Source organism: Stigmatopora nigra, chromosome 17 (genome assembly GCF_051989575.1).
Source record: "Stigmatopora nigra isolate UIUO_SnigA chromosome 17, RoL_Snig_1.1, whole genome shotgun sequence".
Lineage (NCBI taxonomy): Eukaryota > Metazoa > Chordata > Actinopteri > Syngnathiformes > Syngnathidae > Stigmatopora > Stigmatopora nigra.
Window position 1 is genome coordinate 4,067,929 of NC_135524.1, and position 27,497 is coordinate 4,095,425.

The 27,497-nt window shown below is 43.2% G+C and overlaps 1 protein-coding gene across 1 annotated transcript; it reads left to right on the forward strand.

Moving 5' to 3' along the window:
• The first annotated feature begins 137 nt into the window (after positions 1–137).
• On the forward strand, positions 138–27,497 carry LOC144210484 (putative E3 ubiquitin-protein ligase HERC1). Its single transcript, XM_077737182.1, has 80 exons — positions 138–514; positions 2,031–3,033; positions 3,260–3,355; positions 3,422–3,604; positions 3,856–4,068; positions 4,159–4,257; positions 4,331–4,427; positions 4,502–4,645; positions 4,702–4,829; positions 4,961–5,105; positions 5,183–5,354; positions 5,691–5,825; positions 5,945–6,110; positions 6,194–6,319; positions 6,546–6,767; positions 6,842–6,994; positions 7,099–7,231; positions 7,357–7,566; positions 7,643–7,849; positions 7,915–8,088; positions 8,231–8,345; positions 8,453–8,570; positions 8,665–8,833; positions 8,936–9,239; positions 9,316–9,349; positions 9,422–9,467; positions 9,549–9,787; positions 10,022–10,207; positions 10,299–10,419; positions 10,836–11,076; positions 11,147–11,307; positions 11,552–11,704; positions 11,787–11,884; positions 11,949–12,044; positions 12,118–12,285; positions 12,365–12,604; positions 12,675–12,758; positions 12,817–13,042; positions 13,114–13,399; positions 13,630–14,345; positions 14,440–14,653; positions 14,845–15,014; positions 15,340–15,423; positions 15,607–15,793; positions 15,863–15,990; positions 16,125–16,342; positions 16,486–16,745; positions 17,022–17,074; positions 17,157–17,351; positions 17,471–17,636; positions 17,695–17,929; positions 18,056–18,311; positions 18,490–18,755; positions 18,823–18,950; positions 19,049–19,179; positions 19,397–19,624; positions 19,724–19,851; positions 20,172–20,371; positions 20,458–20,572; positions 20,655–20,783; positions 20,865–20,963; positions 21,186–21,359; positions 21,473–21,757; positions 21,854–21,919; positions 22,175–22,300; positions 22,371–22,509; positions 22,591–22,772; positions 22,958–23,113; positions 23,185–23,307; positions 23,520–23,622; positions 23,713–23,882; positions 23,939–24,077; positions 24,142–24,311; positions 24,731–24,900; positions 25,001–25,166; positions 25,284–25,360; positions 25,450–25,702; positions 25,821–25,973; positions 26,198–26,503; positions 27,097–27,497. The coding sequence occupies exons 2-80, from the start codon at positions 2,062–2,064 to the stop codon at positions 27,280–27,282; spliced, it is 14,310 nt and encodes a 4,769-aa protein (XP_077593308.1). The 5' UTR covers positions 138–514; positions 2,031–2,061; the 3' UTR covers positions 27,283–27,497.

Consider the following 27,497-nt stretch of genomic DNA (forward strand, 5'->3'; position numbering starts at 1 on the left):
ATCATTATTGATAATGCTGAAGATGAGCTGGTGTTCGACACTTTGAGACACAAGATGGCGATAAGGTAACCATCCGACGCCGTTCGTCTTCACCCGATTCAACCCGAGAAGAAGACTAGGAAGCGAATGAGGTAGTGTAGGTGGAGGAGCAGAAGGAGGTAGAAAGCCGGGAAATGATGATCTATTTGTCCGATTAAGAGCTAGATCTCACCGGTACAGGTACACTTACAAAAACTAACTCTGCTACCGAACATGTGAGCATGCTTATGGCTTCCAGCTACAAAATGTCCGAGATCTATTGCAGCTAATATACATGTCAACGCTTGTTGTTCTCCATCGCCACACGCCCGCTTGGACGCCACCGCTTGTTTTGCGGCCAGCAGTCATCGACTCACCGAACCGAAGTGTGCATGCATGTGCTTTGGGGGGGCTTTTTTTAAGGAATTGTAGCCAACCCTGGACACGATCTTACTCGGGGAAGTGAGGACTGCGAGTTATTCGTTCTGTTGCTGAGGTGAGTCGCCGCAATGTCACCGGTGCCTTTGGCGATGGGGATGGGGATGAGGATGAGGATGAGGATGAGGATGGGGATGGGGATGAGGATGGGGATGAGGATGGGGATGAGGATGGGGTTGGGGGTAGGCTGCCATTGACGACAATAGACGTCCAATTCATTTGTACTGGGGCGTTGGCAGCATCAATGGCACTGAAGCTATTGATGTCAATGGCAAGATGTTAAATTGTGGTTGTCCTGGGAATAGAGAACCCCCCCCCCCCGTGTTTCTGATATGCACATATTTTGCCCACGTGTTTTATTTCATTCATTCATTATTTTCCTCAGAAAAAGCCATAAATGCACATTTTTGACATAATTACTTTCATTGAACCACATAGTGTGTACACTTACATAAATACATAATTGATTTTTTAACATTGATTCCTATTTGTTTTTATTTCATAATTCTATATTAAATTGTTCATAAAACCAGCAAATATCAGTTAGTAGGTAATGTAACATATTCTTTAGGAAATCAGATTAAAAAAAGTTCAAAAACCAAAGTAAATTTCTGATTCAGCACCTAAAAATAGTTATAAACAGTTGTCACTTCTAACTCAACAACTACTGTCTGCTATTGTGCAAATTAGTCAAATCTACTTTGGAATTCTTGGTAGAGGATGTGGGCATTTAAAATAGTCGCCAGGCTCTTAGGCTATTCCTTAGTGCACTCATATTACATTTAATGACATATTGCAATACTTGTTTGAAGCTCAGATATAGCTGGACAGTGGTATATATTAGGGTTCGCACTTAGTCATGCCAATGTGGGTAAATAGCAGAATAAAACAACATAAAAAACCCTCATATACTGTTAAAATAATCCCCATGATTTATTTAAAAGATCTCATTTAACTTAGAAAATTGTATACATTTTTCAACCATTTAATAATAAAATATTTGGTGGTTTTACATCCGACATAATGTATTTTTTTAGGCGCCTTATTTAATTTAATCAAACAGTATTATTCAATCACTTATGGAACAACTTAAAGAAGTCCCTCTATGCTTTTGCTTTATTTCAAGACTAGAATGTTAGTAGCTGTTTGCTGCCAGCTGACCTGACTGCTCCGCTGATAGTTATTTTTGTCCAGAGTGGAAACCATATAGCCCTAGCTTTGCGGTTATTGTGCGCACATGCATGGCGTTTCTTTGAGTCTCCTCAGCTCATGTAGTATATAAAGTTGATGGGCCTGTGAAGATAGTGAGAAAAAAAAAACGTTTTCTACATTTAGCCCAATCCTGATAAGCATTTCTTTATGTGCTCTACATTTTGCTGAAGGGAGTTAAATAGTCAATCAATGCATTGGAGACAAGGAAAGGAGGATAGAGGACTCCAAATAGAATTAAGTACTTGTTTATTGTGGATAGAAGTCATGGTGAAATTGTGCCATTGTGGCAATCCAGTAAACACTAATCTGTACTTGGTGTGTTTGGTTGTTCACTGCAACATAATGTTGTTCTTCATTTTCAGGTGCTCGTCAGGGTGAAGATAATGCTCAGATATGATGCCCTGTGAGGCCCATGTGTTGCTCAAATGGCAGGAACACCTCAACAGCTCCTGGGCGGCAGAGGACAGCTTGCAGACGGCCACCAGACATGGAGCATCCAGGCTTTACGGCAGGCTCCTCCACAACAAGGAGGTGGTGAGTCTAGCCCAGCCCGTCCATGAACTAGTGAGCCCTCGACTGCCCGACTTTGAGTGCGAGTCCTGCTCGGCCGCAGAGAAACAAGAGTATCTTTTATCTCTGCTGCAAAGTCAACGATGGCTTGCTCGGCGTTTGCTGACGCAGACCCGATACACGCAGGGCCTTCACCACAAACTGGTAGCCCTGCAAAGGATCTTTTACGCTATTCACACCAAGTATCATGACAACTTCCGTACGCAGCTTCCCTCGCAAACTGCACACAGCGGTGCGGATTGTGGCCATCTTGAGCTGGCGTCTGAGCCTTGCGTGGTAGGCGCCTTGCCCAGGGTCAAGTCGGGCTCGGATGTTCTGATCGAGATGGGCGTGAGGACAGGTTTGAGCCTCCTCTTTTCACTGCTGCAGCAGAATTGGATGTACGCCGCTTCCGTACACCCAGAGTCCATGCTTTGTAACGACGTACTGGCAACCGCCTCTTCTGTGTTGGCGTCCCTCCCGCCGCTATCCCTGGCTAATGAGAGTAAGATTCCATCAGTTGGGCTGGACTGCTTAGCACAGGTGGCTGATTTCCTAAAGAAGACGTCGGTTAACAGCGGGAGCGGCAGTGCCGATTTGACGGGGAGAAGGCTGGCCCTGGAGCTGCTGCTCGGCCTGGCCATGCAGAGAGGCTCGCTCAAATTTCTCTTGGAGTGGGTGGAGGTGGCTTTGGCGGCTTCCATGTCTTCACGCCAATCTGGGCCATCTTCATGTTCCACGCTAAGCTCCAAGCAAGCTGCCGGTGTGGGATTCGATGTCATTCATCAAACTCTACTTCAGATGAGACAGTTTTCGGTAAGTTATGAATTTGAGATCATTGGTTAAAAAGTAGAAAATAAAGATATCTATTTTTAGGTAATACTCTTTAGAAAAATGAATAATATCGTGCAGATACCAGCAATCTTTTTTTTACTGCATCAAGTATTTTAACTTTCTTACTTGTTTCCACCTCTGACAAATATTCATCAATTTCTTGCACTGTACAAGTGATAAAGTACTTTACTTTCACATTATCCTTTAGGGTTTAAATGGAGAGACCATCACCACTCCAGTCCTCCAGAAGGACACAGATGGACTTTGCCGACTCTCCCAGGCGGCACTCTGTCTCTTCGAGGAGGTAAAATAGTCTTTATTTTGAAACAACTCCTTCAAGAAGAACTCATTCTATACCATTCTTTTCCAGATCTGCAACTTGGCGTCTTTTTGCCTGTGCTCCTGCAATGCAGACGCAGAGGCACCCAGTGCTGACGGCGATGCCGTGGTGGTATATGTGTGGGGTAGCAACAGCAGTCATCAACTAGCAGAAGGAACGCTGGAGAAAATCTTGCTGCCCAAACCAACGCAGGGCTTCAACGATGCACAAATGGTGGGAGCCACTGTTAAAGCCAAAAGAATAATAATCTGACTCGTATACTGTATTTTTTGCACTATAAGATGCAACTAAAAACACTTCAATTTTCTCAAACGCTAGTAGTGCGCATTTTAGTCTGATACATCTTTATATGGATCAATACTGATTAGTCATTGTCTCAAATTCTCTTCCAATAGAAATAGATGTTGAGAGATTAAATGCCACTATTTGGGGAAATAAAGATATTCCCTTTAATGCCCTTTCAGATCGAGGCTGGCCAATACTGTACATTTTCTGTGTCCGCGGATGGTGCAGTAAAGGCATGTGGTAAAGGGAGCTATGGCCGCTTAGGCCTGGGCGACTCCAACAACCAGTCCATGCCCAAGAAACTGGTGCTTGAGCCCCATAGGAATATGAAGAAGGTTTCCTCCTCTAAGGGATCGGATGGTCATACCTTGGCCATCACCACGGAGGGAGAGGTAAGTAGATATACTTCAAGTAGAGATGTGTTTTTAGAGTTACTGTTTTTGCTTGTATGGAATAAAGATTTTTTGAAATTCTTACTTTAGGTGTTCAGCTGGGGTGATGGAGAATATGGAAAACTGGGCCACGGTAACAGTGCAACGCAGAAATATCCCAAAATCATCCTAGGGCCTCTATCAGGCAAAGTAAGGAAACATGCGTTCTTACAAAATGCTTAAAATATTAATTTGAAATGTTAACTCACTGCCTCTATTTCAGGTTGTTCTGTGCGTGTCTGCTGGCTACAGACACAGTGCTGCCGTGACCAATGATGGCGAGCTTTACACGTGGGGCGAAGGGGACTTTGGTCGACTAGGTGCAGGACTTAATTTGTTCCATCTGTCTTTTTACATATTATAAACAATATTCTTGTTTTCTACACCCAAACAGGGCACAGTGATAGCCAGAGCCGCAACATACCAACACTAGTAAAGGACATCAGCGGTGTCGGGCAAGTGGCGTGCGGCAGTTCGCATACCATTGCCGTGGCTCAGGACGGACGTGCAGTGTGGTCCTTTGGAGGAGGCGATAATGGTATGCTCCTTAAGCATGTGGTCTTTTGTGGAGTAACTTAGTTTCGTCCCTTGTAGGTAAACTCGGCCACGGCGATACTAATCGTGTTTATCGGCCAAAGATCATCGAAGCTCTGCATGGATGTATCATCAGGAAAGTATGCGCTGGAAGTCAGTCATCTTTGGCGCTCACTTCTGCAGGACAGGTGAGCATATGGCTGAGAAATGGCTTTATTCAACTGCAGTCACTGTTTTGACCAAATTAGACCAAACAGGGTTTTTATCATTGCTATTTCAGTCCAATGAATGCCTAATAATTTTGTTTGATTGATTTAAGGTGTTCGCATGGGGCTGCGGCTCATGTTTAGGGTGTGGTTCGTCCGAGACCACATCCCTCAGACCTAGATTCATAGAGGACTTGAGCATCACAAAGGTCATCGACATCTCTTGTGGGGATAGCCACTGCTTGGCGCTGTCACATGGTACGTGAAAGACAAGGCAGGATTTTTCCAATCATTTCTCTCCCCTTGCACGGAATCTATTGATGTTTTTTATGCAGAGAATGAAGTATATGCCTGGGGGAACAACACGATGGGTCAATGTGGGCAAGGTCACACTTCAACACCAGTTTCCAAACCAAAGAAAGTACTTGGTTTGGAGGGGGTCTCCATCCAACAGATCACTGCTGGGACTTCCCACAGCTTGGCTTGGACTGCAGTGCCTACTGACAGGTAAATACAACAAATATTGGTACTTGTTTTATAGTGCTAGAGTAAAAAAAATACAATATTCCACCATAAAATGACTAATACTGAAAAAACACAGAAATCAGTTTTGTATTAGGCTCTCAATATCAAAGACTTTATTTAATTTGATCAGAAATGGTCTGAAACCATTCATCATTGTATTGTAATCACCTTAAGAGCACATAGTAATTTTATTATCAATTGTGTGGAGAGTCAGTCGCATTTTATAAATTGGTTAATGATATTAGAAGAATACTTGATATATGTTCCCTTCTATTAGTGATGCGGATTTGTTAGTAAGTCATTTGTTTGTCTTGTCAGGCAGCTGGTGGCGTGGCACAGGCCTTTCTGTGTGGACTTAGAAGAGAGTACCTTCACTTACTTGCGTGGCTTCCTGGAAAGCTACTGTGACGGCATTGGGGATGACACACCCCCGGCACCTTTTTTGTCCCAACGGTAAGAATGTATTATTCTATTAATTATTGACAGTCAGGTATTGTCAGCATATGCACAATTAGATCTTTTACTAGTTATAGTAGTACTAACACTCAGGCTCACTGTCTGTATTCCCACAGGGAGCATCACCAGTTCATTTTGCTATGCATGAAGATGCTTTCTGTCCATCTATCCCTGGCTCATGCCGGAGGGACTGGTGCTATGGTGTTGGGGGCCCAAGGCAGACCTCTCCGCAATTTGTTATTCAGACTTATTGACACCAACATGCCGGACTCCATACAACAAGTACGCTTGCATGTTATGATTGCATACGCATAAATATAGGGTGTACCGTATATCAGTTTTTTTTTTTGTGTTCATGTGTGGAGGCGGTTATGAACACGCTCTCCATCGGCGCTTCGCTCCTGCTTCCTCCACTGAGGGAACGGACCGAGCTGCTACTCTCCCTTCTACCTCAGGGCCCACAAAGTCTAAATGTGCTCTCCAAAGGGCAAGTAAGTGCAATCGTGGGTTGTATGGATAAAGTATTGGAACAAATTGGACAATGCTTGCATATGTAAACTGCAGGGAATGAGTTAAACTTGGGGGATTTGTCTTGTTTTGGGAGATAATTAAACAGTACAGTTACACTTTCAGTTTTGTTTTTTTTGCATTAATGGGATGTAGAATCAGATTTTTCAAACTAATTGCATTAATGTGTTATTTTTGGACATTTTCTAGCGTCTTCAGTTGGACATGGTGCTTAGCAGCCTCCAGGAACAAAGTCACATGGCATCATTGCTGGGATACAGCAATTTCGGAGATGTGGCAAACCTAGCACCACCTCTGATGGCCGCCTCATCTGCCAGACCCTCCTCTTCTTCCTCATCCGATTCATATGACCCTTTTCATTTAGCAGAGGTGCTACTCAGAACTCTTCTGCTCAGTATTGGCTTTTACACGGTATGAACATGCACCGCTCCGCAAGCAATGAGTGGTCTGTTTTTTTACTCACTTTATTATTGGTGTTCAAATAGGAGCAATCATTTGGGGAATTAGAGAAAAACTGTGATAAACTGCTATCAAGCAATGGCCAAGGAGAATCAGAGCCTCCTTTACACTTTCACCAGCTTCTATCCGGACTTCACAAACATATGCTGGCTCACTGTTATATCCACTTCAGCCCCGAGGTACTGGAAATTACTAAATACACACACACATTTCTGTAATTCTATACAACGCTGCAGTTGTTTTGACCACCTATGTTGACGCCTGCTCTTCTCACTCCTGATAGGACGACAGCAGTGTAAAATTACTTGGTGATCATCTTCACTTAATGATTTCCTGCGCCGCTGAGACGCTTAGAAGATCTGCCAAGTTGCTGAAGAAGAGCTTCATGGACAAGCAGATGATGAAAAAGCTGCATAGTAAGAACACACTTGAAGCTATTAGAAATAAATATAACAATTCATACATTTGTTGCATATGTGTATACTTTTCCATGCCCTATCACACTTTGTCCATTAATCTGTACTCTTTCCTTTTGGTACAGAGGTGTTGTACAACTCTATGGCCGGTAGCCTGCTGTGTCAGGTCATGTATTCCCTACTGCTACTACCTCTCACCGTGGTCCAACCCCTGCTTGGCCATTTGTTGGACTTGCTTCAGGACTTGGACAGTTTCAACAGGTTGTTGCCAGAGACAGGTCTAATTGAAGAGCAGGAGTTAGAGGTAGAGGTAGAAGCCTCAACACTTCCCTCAGGTATGTGCAGTTCTCGCTAATATGTTACAGAATTCATTATTTAATCATCTATGGTGAATGGAGACTTATCTCTTAGATAAAAAAGAACACCAGGAGGCAGAAGAGGAGGAATGCCCATGGCTTTGGATTTTGGATCTAGAGCGCTCTGTAGCACTGGCAGTCGGTCGTTGCCTTGGCGGGATGATGCAAGGCCTCCCGCCCAGCCCTCAAGAAAGAACATCTGAATTCTGGCTATCCAGTCTTCTTCTCCGGAATGGCCTGGAGATGGACTATGAGGAGCTGGGTAAGCTAAATAGGCGAATTCCTTCATCAAAGTTGTTCATGTCATTGTAATGCTTGTTGTTTTAGATTCAAGCATGTCTTGGCTGACTGAGGCGGTGGTGTTGGGGGGCAGTGATGCAAGGTTGACGGAATTGAGCCTGAACCAGGAATCTCTGGCTTTACTGGAGGTGGCGCTAGGTTCCTCCAGAGGAATTGCTGGATGCCTGTTGCAGAAGATGGAAGAGTTTACCCTCAGCAGAGGTAGAGTACCTTGTGTTTTTTAACCTTTCTTGAGTCTCTGGCAATGTCTTATTTTACCATGAGATTATATGTACTTTCATTTTTTTACAAACTTTAATGGATTTAAAGTCAGCGCCCTTTAATTTTTTTCTTCTGAGAATAGAGTGGGAAAGCGGAGGAACTTTGGGTGATACTTTGCTGGAAGCTGTCTGTCGCTGCAGCTTGGCAGCCCTTCTTAAGCACACAGGGATTCCAGATAAAGCCTGCTGGCATGAGAGGTCAGTGAAACAATTTCTTCCTATCATAAAGTAGTTTTTTGTGTTATTTTTTTCTATTATCGTCTGCAATGCAGAGCATTATAGCATAATTATCTGCTGTGTTTCAGGTATGAGCCCTGCGAGATGCTGTTAGACGTCTTTGAACGTGTCTATAAAATCAGAATGTCTCTAGTGGTCCATAAAAACTCTCCAAGAACCTCACAGGTGTTTGCTGGCGCCAAACAGGTACAATTTCTTAGTTAAAAAAAACAAAAACAGAAAAAAAACACAACAAAACACATTTGTTGTTCTGCTTGGTGGGTGATCTTTTGTTTGTCAGAATCTGGGTGCAGAAGAGCCAGGACTTCGAGTCTTGAAAGATAGCGAGCGGGTGCCTGTAGGGCAGTGCAATCAGGAGGTGCAGGTACCCCCTCCCCCTGAACCCAACCACAACCAGGACCAAGAAAACACAGAAGAACCATTGGGAAACAATTGCATGGATCTTACAGGTTAGTGGAAGCAGATCTACTACTCCATTCAACACTTGGAGCCTACAATTTGCGGTGAAAGCAATATCATCTATCATATCAATAAAATCCCTGTCTGTATAGAAGTCCTGGAATCCTTCATGGCAACCAGGGAAGCCATGCAGATACAGCAAGATGTGACTGTGTATGAGTCCTTTGGGACTTCTACACTTCCGGGCACAGTGGAGAGCCCAGTCAGCACCCACGGCGAGCTGGATCCCAGACAGCAATGGGACAATCGGAAAGAGGTGGTGGAGGAGAGCTTGCCTTTCCCCGCTGCCTGCCGGCTCCTTATCTCGCGCTGCCTCTTTCTCCTGCTCGGGGTCCGCGCTTCTTGGGTGGAACCTGGTGATGGGGAAGTGAGTCAGGCACCTACTTCTGGGTCCAGGTAAAATTCAAATTAATGTTTAATTTGCTTTAAATACAATATTATAAACTTTTGTTGCCCTTTATAAATATTGCAGGGCAGCTGCTGATACTTTTGGCCTGAGACAAGAGGTAAGGTGTATTTTCGTGAACTTTAATTGTTTTTTGACTCCTTTTTTCATGCTGTAATTTTTTTTAATTTAGTCTGACCAAACAAAGACCTCCCTGGGATCATATACAAACAAAATTGGTATGTTTTATTCCATAGTAAATTGGTCAGTTTGTAAATTGTAAGTTGTTTGTGAGTCTGTTTATATTTTCTTGCTTCTAGGGTTGCCACTTTGCTCTTTGGATGTCATGAAAGACGCTTGGGATCGTTTGCGTCAGTGCATCAGCCCAAACTCTCCAGTCGCGGCCCCCTTTAGGGACAAAACCCTGCCCATCCTTGATGAAGCTCTTCGGTTTGTTTGTGGGAACATGCTGAAGTTGACAGAGCCCAACCTGGTTTGTCATGAGGCTGACCCCAAAGCCATTGCTGTTGCCATCCTGCAGCAGCAACATAGAGCTGAGGTATGTATTCTGCAGTATCTAATAAAGTAAACTCTTCAGATTTCATACATTTGCCAAATAGCTCATGTTATACCCTGCAAATTTTAACATGTCACATGCACATAGTAGAAAAAGAAACAAATCATTTTGATTAATCAAGTGTTTTGAGGTGAAAATCCCAATACAGCATTTTGTAACCTGCTCTTTCTTGTGTGTTTTTGAATGCATTTAATCTACTGTCTTTGTTTTTGTCAGCTGCGACTGGATGCCTTCCATCAGATGTCCTCTTTCCTTTCCAAGATGGAAGAGAAAAGCTCTTCTCCACACTCCCCTGCCCTGTTGCAGTCAGTGCAGCTCCAATTTCTGTCTGGGTGCTTTGCCTTAGGAACTCAAATCATGGGACCTCCCATGGGAGCCCCTTATGAGATGTGCCATTACACGGTATTCCATGATACGGTCACGGTGAAGTCATTATTTCTTGCTGGTCCCTGCTGGATTAATTCACAGTACTTTTTCCTTTTTCACTATACAGGCTGGCACCAATTCAGCTACCATTGGCAAACGAAATGAGTTGCAATATGCAGCGCATGCTTTCTACCAGCAAGTGGTGCACGTCCTCAAACAGAGGGTCCTGCTTGAAAGAAAACTTCCAGGTTTATTACCTCTTTCAAGAGAAATAATGTTTGTCTTATAGGAAAAAATCTTTCATTGGACAGGTCACATTTATGTGCTAATATTTCAATACCATGTACCATAATTTCTAGAGTATGACACAATGTAAAAATTCCACACAAGTGACATGATAATTAGGTATGTTTGAACCTAAATTGTTAATAATGGGATTGATAACACATTTTTTTGTCATATTGTTAAAGTTTATGGTGCCTGAAATATATCCCACTGAAATGTTGCTTTGCTTTACAATGTCAAAAAATAGAGAATATCATAGAAGTACATCTAGAAGTTCAAATCAGTTTTAATAACGTGTATTAAGTCTTGCATGTAAAAAGCCACTTGACAGTTGTGACTATTCCCATTCTCATTAACAATGTGTTTATTATCCTCCCAGGCTCATGTCAGCACCTCCTGCTCGCCACCATGTTTGCACTCAACTTCAACTACCAGCCAGCAGATTTGGTTCTGGTGGTCAAGCGTGGCATTCTGGAGCTGCTCTGCATGTTGACCGATAACAGCTGCTCCCTCATGAACCAGGGTTGGCTCACCGTCTCCACATCGGGATGCACGCTGCTCAGTGGCGCCGTCAAGCTGGCTTGTACGCGACTCCTGCAGATCCTTGTAGTCGCTTCCAGGTCAGGCTTGATTTTTTTTTTTCCCTTTTGAGAGTGAGACCATGTGACCAAAACAGCTGTGGGCTTTCAGCTCCTGTGAAGAGCTATTGCCCCTGGATATTTCCCACGCACTCATGGAGGTTATGTGCCAACACCTCCAGAATGTACTTCATGCATTCCAACAACAGCAGGCGGCGGAAAGAGTAACAGAGGAAGCAATGATGAAGGAGGATGATGGAAAGGGCTTAAAAGGTTTGGAATTTTTTTCTGTTAATGGCACTAAAATATGATGATATAACACTTAAATTAGATGTATTTCCATGTGCAAATTAGTATGTTAATTTGATTTGATTTTGATTTGATGTTATTTTGATTTTTGTTTGTTTAAAAAATGAAGCTTAACTGTTTTGATTATTTGTTCATAGACAATTAAGACTTTTTTTAAAACTAAAAGTCATTTAAGTGCGTAATTCTTTTAAATGTTGCTCTTTACCAGGATCAGAAAGCAGCCGAGTACTTGAATGTCGGCTTGCCGACTTCTTGGTATTCCTCAGACGGGTGTTGTCCTCACGAGTGATGAAAACATTCTCCTCCTTTATTAAGTGGGTTGATCCACTAATGGACATTATATCCTACAAGTGCACTTTAGGTGAATGTATTGGATGAACAAATTACTGTTATTGTTCCTTTTGTTTTTACATTTTTTTAAATGTACCCTTTTTGATTACCAGGATCACCATGCTTCCAAAATCTTCGCACAAAGCTTTTGGCTTACCATGTTTTGGAACGATTGTTGCCTGCTTGCTCTGAGCCTGAATATGTTCAAAAGGTAAGGATAGCATGGGAAGTAGTATATTTTATTTTTTTTAACACCCCTTTTCCTTTTTTTGTAGATTGTCAAACAACTTTTCCAGCTGATGTCTGTTTACATGTGGGAACAGCCTCTGGCTGACATAACCCCCAAAGAAAGAGCTGTAAAGGACCCTGAGGTAAATTTCCCTAAGATTTTCGAGTCAACTTAATATCACTGACATTTTACTATCCATCTCTTTGTTATGATAGAATTCCAGCAGAAACGATGAATGTATCCCTATCGGCGATTTTTCCTTTGACCCGCATAAAATTACATGCTGTTCCCTGGAAAGTGGAGACGTCCTCTCACATGGCACTGGTGGAAAAGGTTATGGGTTGGCCACCACAGCCATCTCCTCTGGATGCTTTATATGGAAGGTAAATAGACTTTCAGTACCCTGAAAAGCTTAGTCCTCCATCCTGGTTACGGATTTCTAACTCTTCCTGCCTCTCTTAGTTCCACATTGCCAAAGAACACAGAGGCAATGAGGGTACTTGTGTAGGTGTGTCCCGCTGGCCAGTCCGTGACTATAACCACCACACCACCACCGACATGTGGCTTTACCGGGCCTACAGCGGTAACCTGTACCATGGTGGCGAATTGGTCCGTACGCTCCCTTCCTTCACACAGGGCGACACAATAACATGCATCCTGGACATGGAGGCTCACACTGTGGCATTTGCTAAAAATGACAAGGTATGCCTTAAATGTAGTTGAAAGCAGTTCCATGGCTAATATTTATTTTTGCTGTATATTTTTATACAAGGAGCCTAAGTTGGCGTTTGAAGGTGTGGTTGCTTCAGAGTTGTACCCTTGTGTGCTATTCTATAGCAGCAATCCTGGAGAAAAGGTAACTTATATAACCAGAATATGACGACCTTTTAATTAAACTAATGCATTCATCATAGGTCAAACTGGGGGACCTCCAGATGAGAGGTATGCCCTCCAACCTTCTACCTGGCGAGCCGCTTTGCAGCCCACGGAACACTGCTCTAATCGAGTCTACAGTGCAACTCCTGCGCCGACTCCACCAATGCGACCAGTGGACACCACATATCAACCACTATATCCATACCCAGCTGGAGCTCATTGGTCCCATGCTAAAAGAGGAAAATCTTGGTGTCTTTCCCTCAGGTTGGTTACAAAATAAGCAAGTTTACATGCCCAGATTTAGCCTTTTTTTCATCACAAGAATTTGATAACAGGACATGCATCGACAGACCTTGATTCATCCTACAAGGAAAGTGACTGTGGAAATGCTCCATCCCAAGAAGACCCTCCTCAAAGCCTCCTATCTGAGTCCAAACTATCAGCTTTATGCACTAAAGTCTGGCCTGTACTGGCTCTTATCGGAGGTGTGGATGGAGGTCTCCGGGCTGGAGGCTTATGTCTACACAAGCCCAGTGGGCGCAGGGCCGTCTTACTGGGGGTCCTGAAAGAGAAGAGCTCCCTGGCCAAGCTGCAGTGGGAGGAGCCAGACCTCTCTATCAGGTAAGCTAAATTCATGTTATTAGTCAGTTTGAGAAAGTTGTACTTTCCAGTTATGTATGTGTTTCTAGATGTGTCATTAACATTTTCTTGTGACCATTCTGTTTCATTCTTTTCTGTTTCTTCCCCATTTGACTAATTTTCTTCTCCTTAATTTGTGAATCCACTAATCTATCCTTGTGTTGCTTGCTGTCTCTTTGGCTTCTTGCTAACCTTTTTTCTGAATAACTAAGCTGCACAAATTCTTGGTCACCCAGCGACACACCTATTTCCTCGCTGGAACCCTGCAATACGACCGGCTGCGACGCAGCACGGCTTGGAGTTATCAAACCGGCAGTACTTTTGGATCTTATTTATCTCATTGGACTGCTAGAGGAGCGAGGCTGGCTAGGAGGTCGTGTGGCGATCCCTGAAAAACTGTCTCAAGAGAACGAGATGCATTATTGCCTGGACGAGATAGACGATCTCATTTCGTATGAAGACGAAGGCTGGAAGAAGGCTGAAGACGATGGGAAGGCGTCTGCAAAAGACACCATGAAGATCCAAGAGGAGGTGACTGGACCGCTGCAGACATCTCACACCAAATTCAATACCTTTGCCTTCGAGCTCAGAGCTGTCAAAGTCTCCTACCTTCTCACTGGGGCTTTGAAATCCCTCGCAGTCATTTTCAACAGTGAAAAATTGTCAGATTTGCTCTCTGGTTCTAAGCCCAATGCCACCTCCACAAGTCCTCGATCTGACCGGGAAAAAGACGGAAGTTGTGGCAGTGAACAATGGAACGAGAGTGCCGAACTGAGCTCCGTGTTGCAGTATGTGGTGCAGAGCATGGTAAAATGGGCAGTCCGGCCTTGTCCCATTAAGCAAAGGGTGTCATTGGCAGACCTTGAGAGGGCTCACATCATGATCTATAAAGGTGCATTGAGTGGGCTTCAGGATAAAGAATGCAAAGGTATAGTATACTTTCAAAGTGTCAAATACTTGTTGTGCAGGTGTAATCAATGTCCTCTACTTGGTTTTGAGCCATTGTTTTTTTTTTGTTGCAGAATCAGGACACCACTCAGCCTCCCAACCCATCTCGAAGTCCTCCAGCTCCATCTCTTTGTACAGCATCGGCTCAGAAGGCACCGCCATTTTTGGTCAGTCTAACCAAGCCTCCGCATCGTCTTCCAACTTGGAGCTGGCCTCATCACTACCGACTAACCTGCAGGCAGACAGTCTTGATCAATTCAATCCTTTCCTACCAATCAGCCTCCTTCAGTGAGTATTTAAGTCAGGGAGTCACAAAAATGCAACACTTGGCTTGCAAACATATCACAATACAGCAAAGTATGAGATCATACCGAAAAGAATAGAAGCATTAAGCCACTATACACTGTGCATTTGTGAAAAATGAACATATTGTAATATGTCATAGTAATGTGTGTTTTGTATTGGGACTATAATTTCAGACACATGGTGCTAACCCGATTCCCCACACTCACTGGATTGGTTAGTGCCCCTCCCTGTGCTGCATCTTCCTTTAGCCTGGCCAGTTCAGCCTCGTGTGATGCCTTCACAGAACAGCAGACTAGTTTCATGGAACCAGGTCCATGCAGTACGCAGGCTCGAAGCAACTTAGGTAAGAGCTCAGCTTGTGAAAATGTCCCCTTTTTACACTGCATGTAAAAAATACATTTGTTTATTTAAATCACTGCCACTTTTCTGTGGACATCATTGTTACAATCTTTTCTATGTAAAGAGTCAGATGGGTCAACAATATAATCTTATTTGATTGTGTTTGTTCCTTAAAAAAGCATGTTCTCAACTCCACATTTTGCACATCACTTTAGTCCTAATTTCTGTTATATATTAAATCAAACACATTGCACAATTAGATTATGGCCACATTTTTCTCTTGTTTTTTTTTGTGTTAGTCCACTTTTCTTTTTCTCCTTCGTCACCAGAGCGGACACAAATGTTTGTTACCAGCCGCTTGCTAGAAATGGGATTCACTATGAGACATATCTACTGTGCCATGGAGGCTGCAGGTACTGATATTACTGTGTCTATGGTGCAAAACACAGTCTCTGTTTTGCATGCTTTTTTATCTCAAACATTGTACCCGTGTTTCTTTTTGAATCATACAAATAAAATAACCCACAATACTTGAGGAAACTTACCCATACCCTATCATCCACCTGGTGTTAATAAACTCCAAAACCATCCCATAGACTTAGCGGGAGAGCTGGACTCTCGAACCATCGAGGTATTGGCCAGCTGGATGCTGGAGCACCCCCCGACAGAAGAGCAACAGATCGTTGAGTCACCCAGGCATGATGTTGACCCCGACACACCGTCCTCCGATGGACCAGAGACGGTGCAGTGCCCAGAACGCCCCGCGAGTCAACCCACCGAGAGGTCTGTGATTTAAGGCACATTTTTAATTAAAAATACAATCACAACACCATTCCACTTTTATAACAACAGCTTTACAGCACGTCTTGACTGGATTGAGCGAGAGAATTTCTTAGATTTCCACCTGACAAGAAACAGACCTCCTCCCGCCAGGCGACGGCGTTCAGGTCCAATTCAAAGGACATCTTTTCGGAGGCCAGGTAACCGATACATAGAAATGTATGACGTGGAACCATTTTGAATAACTATGAAATGAAATAACAAAAATATTCAGGTTGCATTAGGCAGTTCGCTCCTTAAATGCATATCCCATATCTTTTCTTTCAATCGAAAGGAGTTCCCATCTCTTCAGATTTGCCGTCACCCAACCCCATTCCGCAGCTTTATCATCAAAACACAACCGATTGGCCAGAATATGTGGAGTTTCATCCCTTCTCCACCGAGGAAGAGTCCGAGCTGGGATACATGGACGACGTCTACCATGAAGAGACATATGAGGACATGCTCACTCCCTTTTTTAGCCTTGAGAGGGATACTCTTCAAATAACAGAGGTATTTACACAATTGGTTTTATCCATGTTTGACTCATTGGCTGCAAAGGGCGTCCAATCCATTTGGACTGGGTGTTCATTCACTGTCTTCCCCATTCAATGCCATGCAACTAAAATAAATCTATACCCATGTTTTTTAATCAGAGCGGTGAAGAACACAATCCAATGGTGAAGTGTGAGCTATGCAGCACCCTCACCTTGCAATTTAATAACCACATCAAGCGCCGACATCCAGGCTGTGGCCAGAGTGCGGCACGCAAAGGCTATGACAGCACCGGGGCCTACGTCGACGTCTGGTTTAAAGGGGAATGTGGCTCCAACTTCCCCTTCTACCTCCTCTGTACATCATGCAGGGAAAAGTACCTTGCTGCCAACTCCAGTGATCCCAGTTCCAGGAGTGAAAGGTGTAGTAAACAGATGAAATTTTATCATATAGTACTTGTAGTAAGAGCTGCAGAAAGTATATTTAATAGTACTTGTACTCATTTGGGTGGAACCACAGTGGGATACAATCTTGACTAGACCTCTAATTCATGTTTACAAGTATGAAATTATATACAGTTGTCCCTCAAACGAAGATTGATCACAACTATTGCCATATTAAGCTCATTTTCCCAATCCAGAAGTACCTTGATTTATTTCCCCTTTTAATATCTTAATACAATTGCCTGTAATTTTAGGATTAAAGGCCTGACCAGTGATCTGATTGGCCATTTGGACAGTACCTCTGATGGTATGTTTGGCTACAATTACTGAAATATTTTTACCGTTACTCTTAGTATTATGTTTGAGGTGAACTATATGCCTGTCCTCAGATGACTGGGAAATTAACCTCCAAGAAGAGTGTGACGAAGACCGACTGACAGGACTGGAGGACTTTGGGCTCTTATTGAGACCACTAGGACTAAATGAAAAGAAGTTGGTACCAGACCCCATTACTTTCACAGAGCCTGATCCTCTTGGAGCTTTGGTTTATACTTCTGCAGATCCCCTGAGGGGTAATTCCAAAGGTAGTTTGCCCATTGATACCCTCTTGTACTAGTTAAAACAGTTTTTCCCAAAGTAATGGCAGCAATAGCTAATAAAATACCAATAATGTAGGGTTTACTGTACATTTTTTAACCAATAGGAAACGCTATTGTGGAGCAGAGGTTCACATTGAGTCTCGGGCAACAGGCCTTATCTCTGAGAGACTCTCACGACCGACTGAAAGCTCTTAGAAGAGTGACCTCCACAGCTCAGATCCTGCTGGCGTACGGCATGGTGATGCGAGCCCTTTCCACCACTGCTTGCAGGTAAATCCGCTATAGTTTTTTCTCGTGTTGCTACTTCTCATTTCTTTATATTTATTAGTCCGTCCAGTGGACTGGAGTCATTGGGCCTGGCAGACATTCGCATCCTGGTGCGTCTAATGGCGCTTGCAACGGCGGGCAGGGCAAACACCTGTGCAGACAGACGGTTTAGTGGCGAAGAGTTTGCTTCTGACCGTGGCAACTCCAGCTGCCTCAGCTTTTTGACAGCTGCCATAGCCAGTGTGGTGTCCCATAGCCAACTTGCCTATAGGCAACTGGTGGAAATATGCACTCAGGTAAGTAACATGATCAGTTTGCTTCTTTATTCTTTGGTAAGCTTCATAGGAATAATCAGTTGTTGACATTAATATCACATTTTAGAATGTGTTTACCTGCAAATTGTTCATTATTTCTTTTTGTAGGATCTAATGGCAGCAGCTACAGGACTACATACTGTATCCAGTAGTGTTACACAGCAACCAGCTGTATTAACAATCAGTCTGGCACCACCCGCAGCCCAGCAGCAGCAGCAGCAACAACAACAACAGCAGCAGCAGCAAACCAGAGAATGTAGTGAGCACTCGGCATCCTTTTTGGTCACGCAGAGTCTTGTGGCTTTACTCACGGAGAAAGGTGCTTATTGTCAGAGTTTTGACAAGACTGAACATGAGGCTCATGGTGAGTCATACAGTATAAATAGTTGAATTATATTGGGAATATACCTTTTCTAGATGCAGAATAGTGTCAAATAATCAAATTACACTAAAACCCATTGAGAAACATACTATAGAAAATGGGTGAATGAACAAATGATAAATAAAAAGCTAAATAACATATTTTGATCTTTCCAATAAAGATCCAGGACACCAGGGGCTGTCTTCCTCTGGCCCCTCCACCCACCGTGGGGCACGAGTGGGCCCTCTCGAGCTGGCTAATGCCCTAGCTGCATGCGTCCTGTCCGCCATGCTGAGCAACGAGCACCGCCAATGGGCGGCATGGCGTCTCGTGCAAGCCCTGGCTGCAACTGGGCGAGACGGACCTGGACGAGCCCAGACTTACAGTGACCTTGCAGGAGATCTGCGGAAATGTCCTGTCCGGAGGCTGGAAGGACATTACAATAAGGTGTGTGTGATGTATGGGATGGTTCATGCAAAGTGTGGAAAACGTATTTTTCTGTTTTTTTGTTTAGATTGCCACCTGTTCTTGGAATAATGAGCAGAGTCTGCTGGCTACATGCTCCCAGGACAAAGTTGTGCAGCTGTGGAGTATCAGTGAGAACAGCGCACAGTTGCACACCACCTTCTCCTGCATAACCAGGTAGTAATAGTTTCACTCTAAAATACTACTTTTTACCTTACAAATGGCCTTTTGGGGTGTCATCTAAAGAAATAAAAACATAACATCCTTCTTTGTAGTAAAACACATAGAACAAACTCCGAGAGGGCGACAAGATTTCATCACCTGTCATCGCCTGTGTACTGGAGCACGGGGGGAGATTTCCTAGCCGCCCCTGAGAACAAACACATCACCATCATGAACATTAGAGGTGAATGAAAACATTATGGCTTTATTTTTTCCCCCAAATATGCAACATTATATATTTACATACATATTGTTGGAGATTACAAAGCAAAAGTAGGATTTTTTCGCATTGTTTATCGTAGTACTGGGTTTCTTTCTTTGTAGAAGAATAGTTCAAATGAATGAATATGGTGGAGACCTTGGTTACGTGTCCCCTTGTATGCATTTCCTATTGCCTGCAGGGTCTCACTGTCACACTGTAGCGCAAGCATCCCGGGTCACTGCATTGTGTTGGGCCGCTCCCTTCAGCTTATGGCTTCTCGATCAGCCCGAGGCGTACAAAACACGACCCACCGAGAGTTTGTTGGTGGGACGGCTGGACGGGTCGCTGTGCTGGCTGCGTGTCACCATGCAGGAGCTCGATTTGCTCGTCAAGGCCACAGAGCTTACTCACTGCTATAGGACGGAGGGTGAGGAGACACCAAATTATAGAGTATATGGATATGATGATGTGTAAATGTTCCTACATTATCTTTAGCGGGGCCTTCTCGTCCTCTGGTCTTTCCCAGCCCCGCAGTGCGTGGCCTGGCACAGTGAGGAAAAGCCATTTGCGGTGGGTTACCCAAGTGGAAAAATCCTTGTGGCGACAGCTGAGACCGATGAGAATGAACCCTCAGTGGTGCTGCCCATGTACCAGGTCTGACTTCATTATGATTAATAATTAACATTACACAGGGGTGGGGAAATAATAGACGGAATTCCCTAAAAACTGAAACATCTCCTGATGGGAATAAAGCTTCCCGTAGCTGACTATTTTAATGCAAATTGACAATGAAAGAAGTCCAATCATGTTGCTCTTTAATTCCTTCTGCTGTGAGTTTTAATTAGTTTGTCACAAATGGACGTCCAATCAAAGGGGATTGGACGTCTATCACGGTCAATTGCAGCCAATTGATATAAGTGAAAAATAAATAAAGAGTGAGTTACTTTAAGTTTTGCTGTATATTTTTCTTGCAGGATGGTGTAAGCTCCCTTAAATGGGATCCAACGGGAAATCTGCTGCTGATTCTGGGCAGGTCCGAAGTTGTGAAGATTCTCGGACACTCGGGCGGCAAATGGGTGATACTTCACTCCCTCGCTAATTCTGGTACGGTCAACGTTGCTGAGTGGTGCCCCCTGACTGGCCGAGCCCCAGACCCCATGCTTATGATGGCGGCGTAAGTTCTTTAATAGAGGTCTACAGTTTACCATGTAAGTTTTTTACCCCCAAATGGATTTTTCACTGTTAGTCTTTCCCTTACAGAGGTTGTCAAAATGGCTCTGTGCATGTGTGGACGTTGCCTCAAGGAAGTGCTACTGCGCCGCAGTCACCCATGCTGAACAGTCCCTTGAGAGAGCATAGAAAGGCCAATGCCTCGGTAGTTACAGCCTATTTGTTATTGCATCAAAGTAAATCATTTTTAATATCAGGTTTTAAATAGCAGGGTTGTTTTATTTCAGGAGAGTGCAAAGTGTAGATTTGTCCTCCATGGCCACATCACAGCGGTGAAGTCACTTGCGTTTTGCCCAAGTGGTCTGGCCCTGGTTTCTGGAGGGATTGGGGGACTACTCAACATCTGGTCCTTACAGGTTAAAGAGTAGTAGACATTTTAAATGATGAATAGATAGAGTACTTGAGGTAATGTTGCTGTTTTGTGTGATTGTTAACAGGATGGGTCAGTGTTGCAGACAGTTACTGGTTTGGGATCAGTCATCAGTACAACATGGATCCCTAAAATGGGTGTTTTCGCCTGTTTTGGAAGGTCCAAGGTTAGCATTCAAATTTAGGCTTGTTTCCCCACATGTATGTTTTTAAGAGGTACTCCATCTTTCCCCCTTATTCCAAAAATACACATGTTAATTGAAGTTTTCGTAGAATTTCCCCACCAAATTCTGTGCAGTTCTAAATTTTACAACCTCAATAAAGTTTGACATTTAAGTGTTCGTGACGGTTGTCATTTAACTTATTTTTCCCCTATTTTTCACACACAGGATGTCTTGTTAATCAGCTGCACTCCCGACTGGATTGCTCAGAATCACGTTCTGGCTTCCTGCCGCATGGTCTTAAGAAGCCAGAGCATCCTGGGTCTGCATCGGGCTCCTTGTTTGGCAGTTCTACTGGAGAGGCTTCCCCTGTTGTTGCAGGAGCAGTACTCCTATGAGCGGGTCACTAATGATTAATTGCTCTATAATCTACATTATATTGGCACTGAAGACACTTTAAATACATGTTTGCAACTGATTAGTCCAAGTAATTTACCTCATCCCTCTCTACACAGGCTCATGTAGTCATTGGCGACCAACTAGTCCACAGTGCCTTCCTGCAAAGCCTAGCCTCCCTCGCCGTCGGTTTGTCCTTAGAGGACCACCTCTGTCGTTACCCGTGCCCACCACATCATGCTAATCCTGCCAGCCAATCCTGCCCAGCTGAGTGGACCTGGCTCGCAGCTTACGCCACCACCGTGCGTAGTGCCGAGGCCATCGCCAGTGGCATTGTCTTCCCAAAGTCCTTTGCAGTTCCAGAATTGGAAGATGGGGACGAGGATGAAATATCAAAGGCCCTGGTAGAGAGTGATTTACTTTATTATAAATACATGACAGGACAATATTGTCAAGTAAGACTTTAACATGGATGTTGTTACACTTGTTGTGCCTCATAGGACAACAGTAAGTGGAGCTACAGGATGGATGAACAGCTAATGTCTTGGGCAACCACTCGACCGGAGGTAAATGCATAATTATAACCTATTTGAAAATTATACACAGAATTAGGAAGATTACCTTAGTTTAGACTAGTACATTTTATATATGTTACAGCAAGTACCACCTCATTGAATAACTAACCTTCCCAGTTCCACTATTTGGACTAACATTTTCTTGAAATTTATAAACAATATTCTGGAATTAGTTTGATTTAAACCTTGTCCTTGGCTTTACCCGTAAATTGACTGGGGAGTTCATATGATTTTTCTTTTCCACAGGATTGGCAGCGAGGTGGAAAGAGTGAGGTGTACCTTTGGGGGAATGGCCGCTATGGACAGCTGGCGGGTATGGGAACTAACCCCACCACACCTATGTTAGCACACTCTCTACTACAGACGCAACAGGTACGGTATGTCCAAGACGTATGCTATCGAAGTCAGCTGTTCCTAATATTTCACTTTGATTGTCTTTTAGGTGGTGTGTGGTCAGAACTGCTCGTTCCTGGTTCAGTCCAATGGGACCGTGCTAGCTGTTGGAGAAGGACAGTATGGAAGGCTGGGGCAAGGAAATTCCGATGATCTATATGTCCCTACTATTATCTGCGCTTTTCAAGGTGATAAAAAAAACAAACTGGATGAGTTCATTAAAAAAATGACACTAGCCATAATACATGGAAATTTCTCTATGTAACCAGGTTATGTAGTGACTCAACTGGTGACTTCTTGCGGGTCGGATGGACACTCCATGGCGCTGACCGAGACGGGAGAGGTATTCAGTTGGGGAGATGGTGATTTTGGAAAACTGGGACATGGCAGCACTGAAAGGCAGAGGAGACCTAAACAAATTGATGCCCTGCAAGGGGAAGATGTAATCCAGGTAAAGTAGAGCAATTACATATTTTTTCACTTTGACTCACCCCTCAATTATTCATCTATCGTCGCCAAAGGCAATCGGACATGAGCATTTACCTCCTGTCTTCCCAGTTTTAATGAAGTCTAAAGCTATCATGTTAATGGTAGGGAATGGGTTTATAATTTTTTCTTTTTTCTTTTATGATACAGCTCGCCTGTGGTTTCCGACATTCTGCTGTGGTGACGTCTGACGGCAAACTGTTCACTTTCGGTAGTGGTGAATCTGGACGTCTGGGTCAGCGGTCAACATCAAACAAGATGTTGCCAGAGAGGGTCGCTGCACTGGAGGCTTACCACATAGGACAGGTAAAGACTCATTGCTAGATTCTAACAATTTCATATCCATTCAGTGACTTGAATGATATATATTTTTTAAGGTGTCCTGTGGTCTCAACCACACTCTGGTTTTGTCTGCGGACGGAACGACTGTATGGGCATTTGGAGATGGAGATTATGGAAAATTAGGAATTGGTTCCTCAACAGCCAAATATTACCCTCAGGTATGTTGATTAGGAGAGGATGTATTTTACAAGACACGGAATAATGCATTCATCCATTTAAGACAATTAGATGCACAAAAATGTTTTTTGTAATAGTTTTTTTTGTTTGTATTAACCTTGTGAACAATTACATCCGGATGCACATGATACAATTGTGTCATGATTTTAAATTTGTCTATATGCATAATCTTAATGGTGTTTTATTTGTTTAGAAAGTGGAGCAGTTGTGCAATAAAGGAATAAAAAAGGTCAGCTGCGGAACACAATTCTCTGTCGCCTTAGCCTGTGATGGACATGTGTACACTTTTGGACAAGGTACATCTCATGAAAAATGAAAATAATATCACGCATACATTGGGATATGTTGTCATTCTTGTTTTATTTCTATGTTTATCCCCATAAAAGAGCGTCTCATTGGCCTGCCAGACTCGATGCTCAAGAACAAGTCATGTCCTCAGGTGGTTCCAGCTCTGAGTGGCCATTTTATAGAGGACGTGGCCTTGGGCTGTGAACACGTCCTCGCATTGTCCTCCACTGGGGACGTTTTCGCCTGGGGCTGCAATAGTGATGCACAGGTAACATTTATGAGAGTTGTTAAGACCCTTGTATTGAGTAAAAATCCCATTTGCAGCTTGGACTGGGGCATTCAAACCCAGTGAAGGAACCCACACTGGTGACAACCCTCCAGGGGAAAAACATCAGGCAGATCTCAGCAGGCCGTTGCCACAGCTCAGCATGGACAACACCCTCTATTTCCGTTAAAACTTCAGGTTCTTGCACCCTTCCGCGCCTCACAGAGTGTAATTTTATAATGAATATAAATATCCTCTCTAGGTGGAGGTGGAAATTACCAACTGGGTCTTCCTCAGTGTGTCCCTCCCCAATATAACACATTGAAAGGCTGCAGTCCTTATCTACTCAGCATGCGCCTCAGGGTGCTCCATCACTTCTCTGATCTCATGTACAAATCATGGCGGTTGCTGAACCTTGATGCCAAGAACATGGTAATCATATTTCACAAATTATATTAGACCTTTAACCCTTTAAAAGGCAAGTGGGTATTTTTGCTCATTTAAAAAAGAACAACCTGATGCACTAATATCATTTGTTACACCAAAAGATCAATTATAATTTTGTAATAATTTATAAATAGGCAATGACAGCATCTGTCTATCTTAGTGCAAAATAAATAAATAAAACCTCTTAAATTCCACACAAGTATAAATTCTGACACAGCTAAATTAAACTACAAGTCTAATTTATAATATGTAAACTATGATACAAATGGCACACACATCCATGTTGACTGATCAGTGTTGGAGTACTGATATTTCGCTCAACTTTTAACTAATGTGTGAACAATTTTGGCTCTTAAATATCCCAACTGCCAACTAATGTGATTTTGATTTATTCATCTAATCAGGTGTCCACTTCAAGGTACAGTTTAGGGACAACAGCTATTGTCCGGGGTGAGCTCAGAGGTCTTCTCTCCCCCAAAGTCAACACACTTCCACTGGTGCGCTCAATTGGTAGAACTATGATCCAAGGAAAGACATACGGGCCACAGATCACTGTGAAACGCATTTCCACAAGGTATGTGTATTGTCAGAAGAGTTAAATACAGATATAGTGAATAACATAAGATGTTTTTAGTTTTTTGAAGGCTCTATTTTTCTTCCAAATTTACCTACAGAGGCCGCTCAAGCAAGCCCATCTTTGTGCAAATTGCTAAGCAAGTAGTGAACCTCAACCCTCTTGAACTGCGACTACCATCTCGAGCTTGGAAGGTTAAGCTCGTTGGGGAAGGAGCGGATGATGCCGGGGGAGTGTTTGATGACACCATCACGGAGATGTGCCAGGTAAAACAGAAAAAAAACTTCATTATATACTGCCAAATTCAGCTTGTTTTGACCAACACATCTCTTTTAGCAGATTTTTTTTAGGGCAACCTTTAACTAGTTCATTTTGTTGTGCAGGAGTTGCAGTCCAGTGTAGTGGACCTTTTAATCCGTACACCCAATAGCTTTGCCGATGTTGGCAGTCACACTGACAGGTGTGCATTACATTTATACTGCAAATCCAAGTCAAAGTTTTTCAAATATCCAATCTGAGGCTTTGTTTATGTGTCCCACTTTCCAACAGGTTTCTTCTCAACCCAGCGGCGCTCTCCAAAGATCACATGGTCCAGTTCCGCTTTCTTGGAATCCTCATGGCAGTAGCAATCCGCACCAAAAAGCCTCTGGACTTGCATTTGGCGCCGTGGGTTTGGAAGCAGCTCTGTTCCATGCCGTTGGGAGAGTCTGACTTGGAAGAGGTGGACCTTCTCACTTATCGCACTTTAAATGGCATTCTTCATTTGGAGAACAGTGGCATTACAGAGGAGAATTTCCATGTGGTAAGATACCTGATTTCAATATGTTCTTGCATATGGGGGCAATAAATTACGCTCAGGACTGTCTCAACATTTTCTTTCCATTTTTGTTGAATTAATGGAATCATGTCTTCTTAAAAAGATGATTCCCCTGGATTCCTTCATGGCCTACAGTGCAGATGGAAGGCTGGTCCCAGTAGTTCCAGGAGGCCAAAACATTTCCCTGAATTTTACCAACCGAACAGAATATGTGGAAAGAGCCCTGCAGTACAGACTTCATGAAATGGACTCTCAGGTTTGAAGTCATGACAACATGGCAGTTTCAACTCTCATTTTTATTTGATTTGACTGCATTGTCTACTTGTGCATGGCCAGATTTTTGTTTGTCTGTTTCTACAGGATATTTTGGGGTGTTAAAAGCATCAAATATGTACTCATCCTTTTTTTGTATTCATATTTGTGCTTTGTTATTTATTATCATGGTGTTGACGAACAAAGCTGACCCAGTCGTTTGCTCAGGTGGCTTCGGTCAGAGAGGGCATGTCGGCCATCATCCCGGTGCCTCTCCTCTCCTTGCTGACTGCACAGCAGCTGGAGCAGCTGGTGTGCGGCCTCCCCGAGGTGTCAGTGGAGACGCTGAAGAAGCTTGTGCGCTATCGCGACATTGCCGAGAGCCATCAATTGGTTGCCTGGTTCTGGCAGAGTTTGGAAGAGTTTACCAACGAGGAGCGCGTTCTCTTCCTACGCTTCGTCTCCGGCAGGTCCCGGCTGCCGTCCAACCCGGCGGATATGACGCAGAAATTCCAGATCATCAAAGTGGATCGGGTGAGAAAATGCTCCTATTTGGGGAATGATCTGATCTAGTCACTTTTGATACATTTTTGGGATATTTTCTTGTTAACTAACCAATTATATGACATTTTCTGTGCTAAATGTCCAATCTATTTTGACTAGAAGGGGTGAGTAAAAGTGTGTTCCAGTCAAAATGGATTACACAAGTGAGTGGAAATTGGCTAATAACTTTGGTGTGCTTTGATTTTTCAAATGTTTTATTGTGTAAATTCAATTTGACAACAACTAGAAAAAGTAACACTTTTTTAAATTGGGTTCAAAAAACATAGAACAAATATTTGAAATAACCATGTTATTTTTAACTATTTCAAAGTTGGATTAGTTGTTGGGAAACATGTATCCAAATAAGAATCTTTATGATTAAGATTCAGTTCGGGCCATTCACTTTATAAATATTGATGATTGATTGAAAAAATACAATATCTTCCTTTAGGGTCATACTTTAGTAGGATTATTTGTAAAAAAAAAATGGACAAAAAAACCCCAGACAATTCTGCTTTGCAACTCATCCCCGGAATCAAAGTGTGTTCACACTTATCTTATTTGTGCTCTTCTCCCCACCCCAGCCCGTCAACGGTCTGCCAACAGCTCAGACATGCTTCTTTCTCCTCCGTCTTCCACCTTACACAAGCCAGGCGGTGCTGGCCGAACGTCTGCGCTACTCCATACACAACTGCCCCTCTATCGACATGGACAATTACATGCTGACGCACAACACAGAGCCCTTGGAGACCTCTGACACTGAAGAGTAATGCTGTTGTAATGCACTGACTTTTAATGTATTTTCAACCTGGATGAGTGTCATTGTTTCGCGCTGTTGTGTATTTATTGTAGTGCTTAATCAGAGAAATTACTGGGATAATATAGAATATTATTTCTCAACATATAAGCCACTGAAACAATGTGCCTGTTTGTTTGAAACGTCCAAGGAGAGTATTACTCTTAAAATAAAGAGTGCTTACTTGGA

Coding starts and splice junctions, on each gene's coding strand:
- LOC144210484 (XM_077737182.1), top strand. CDS start 2,062: ATGATGCCCTGTGAGGCCCATGTGTTGCTCAAATGGCAGGAACACCTC. Junction 12,605..12,674: donor CATTTGCTAAAAATGACAAG/GTATGCCTTAAA, acceptor TTTTTATACAAG/GAGCCTAAGTTGGCGTTTGA. Junction 18,951..19,048: donor ACCTTCTCCTGCATAACCAG/GTAGTAATAGTT, acceptor CCTTCTTTGTAG/TAAAACACATAGAACAAACT.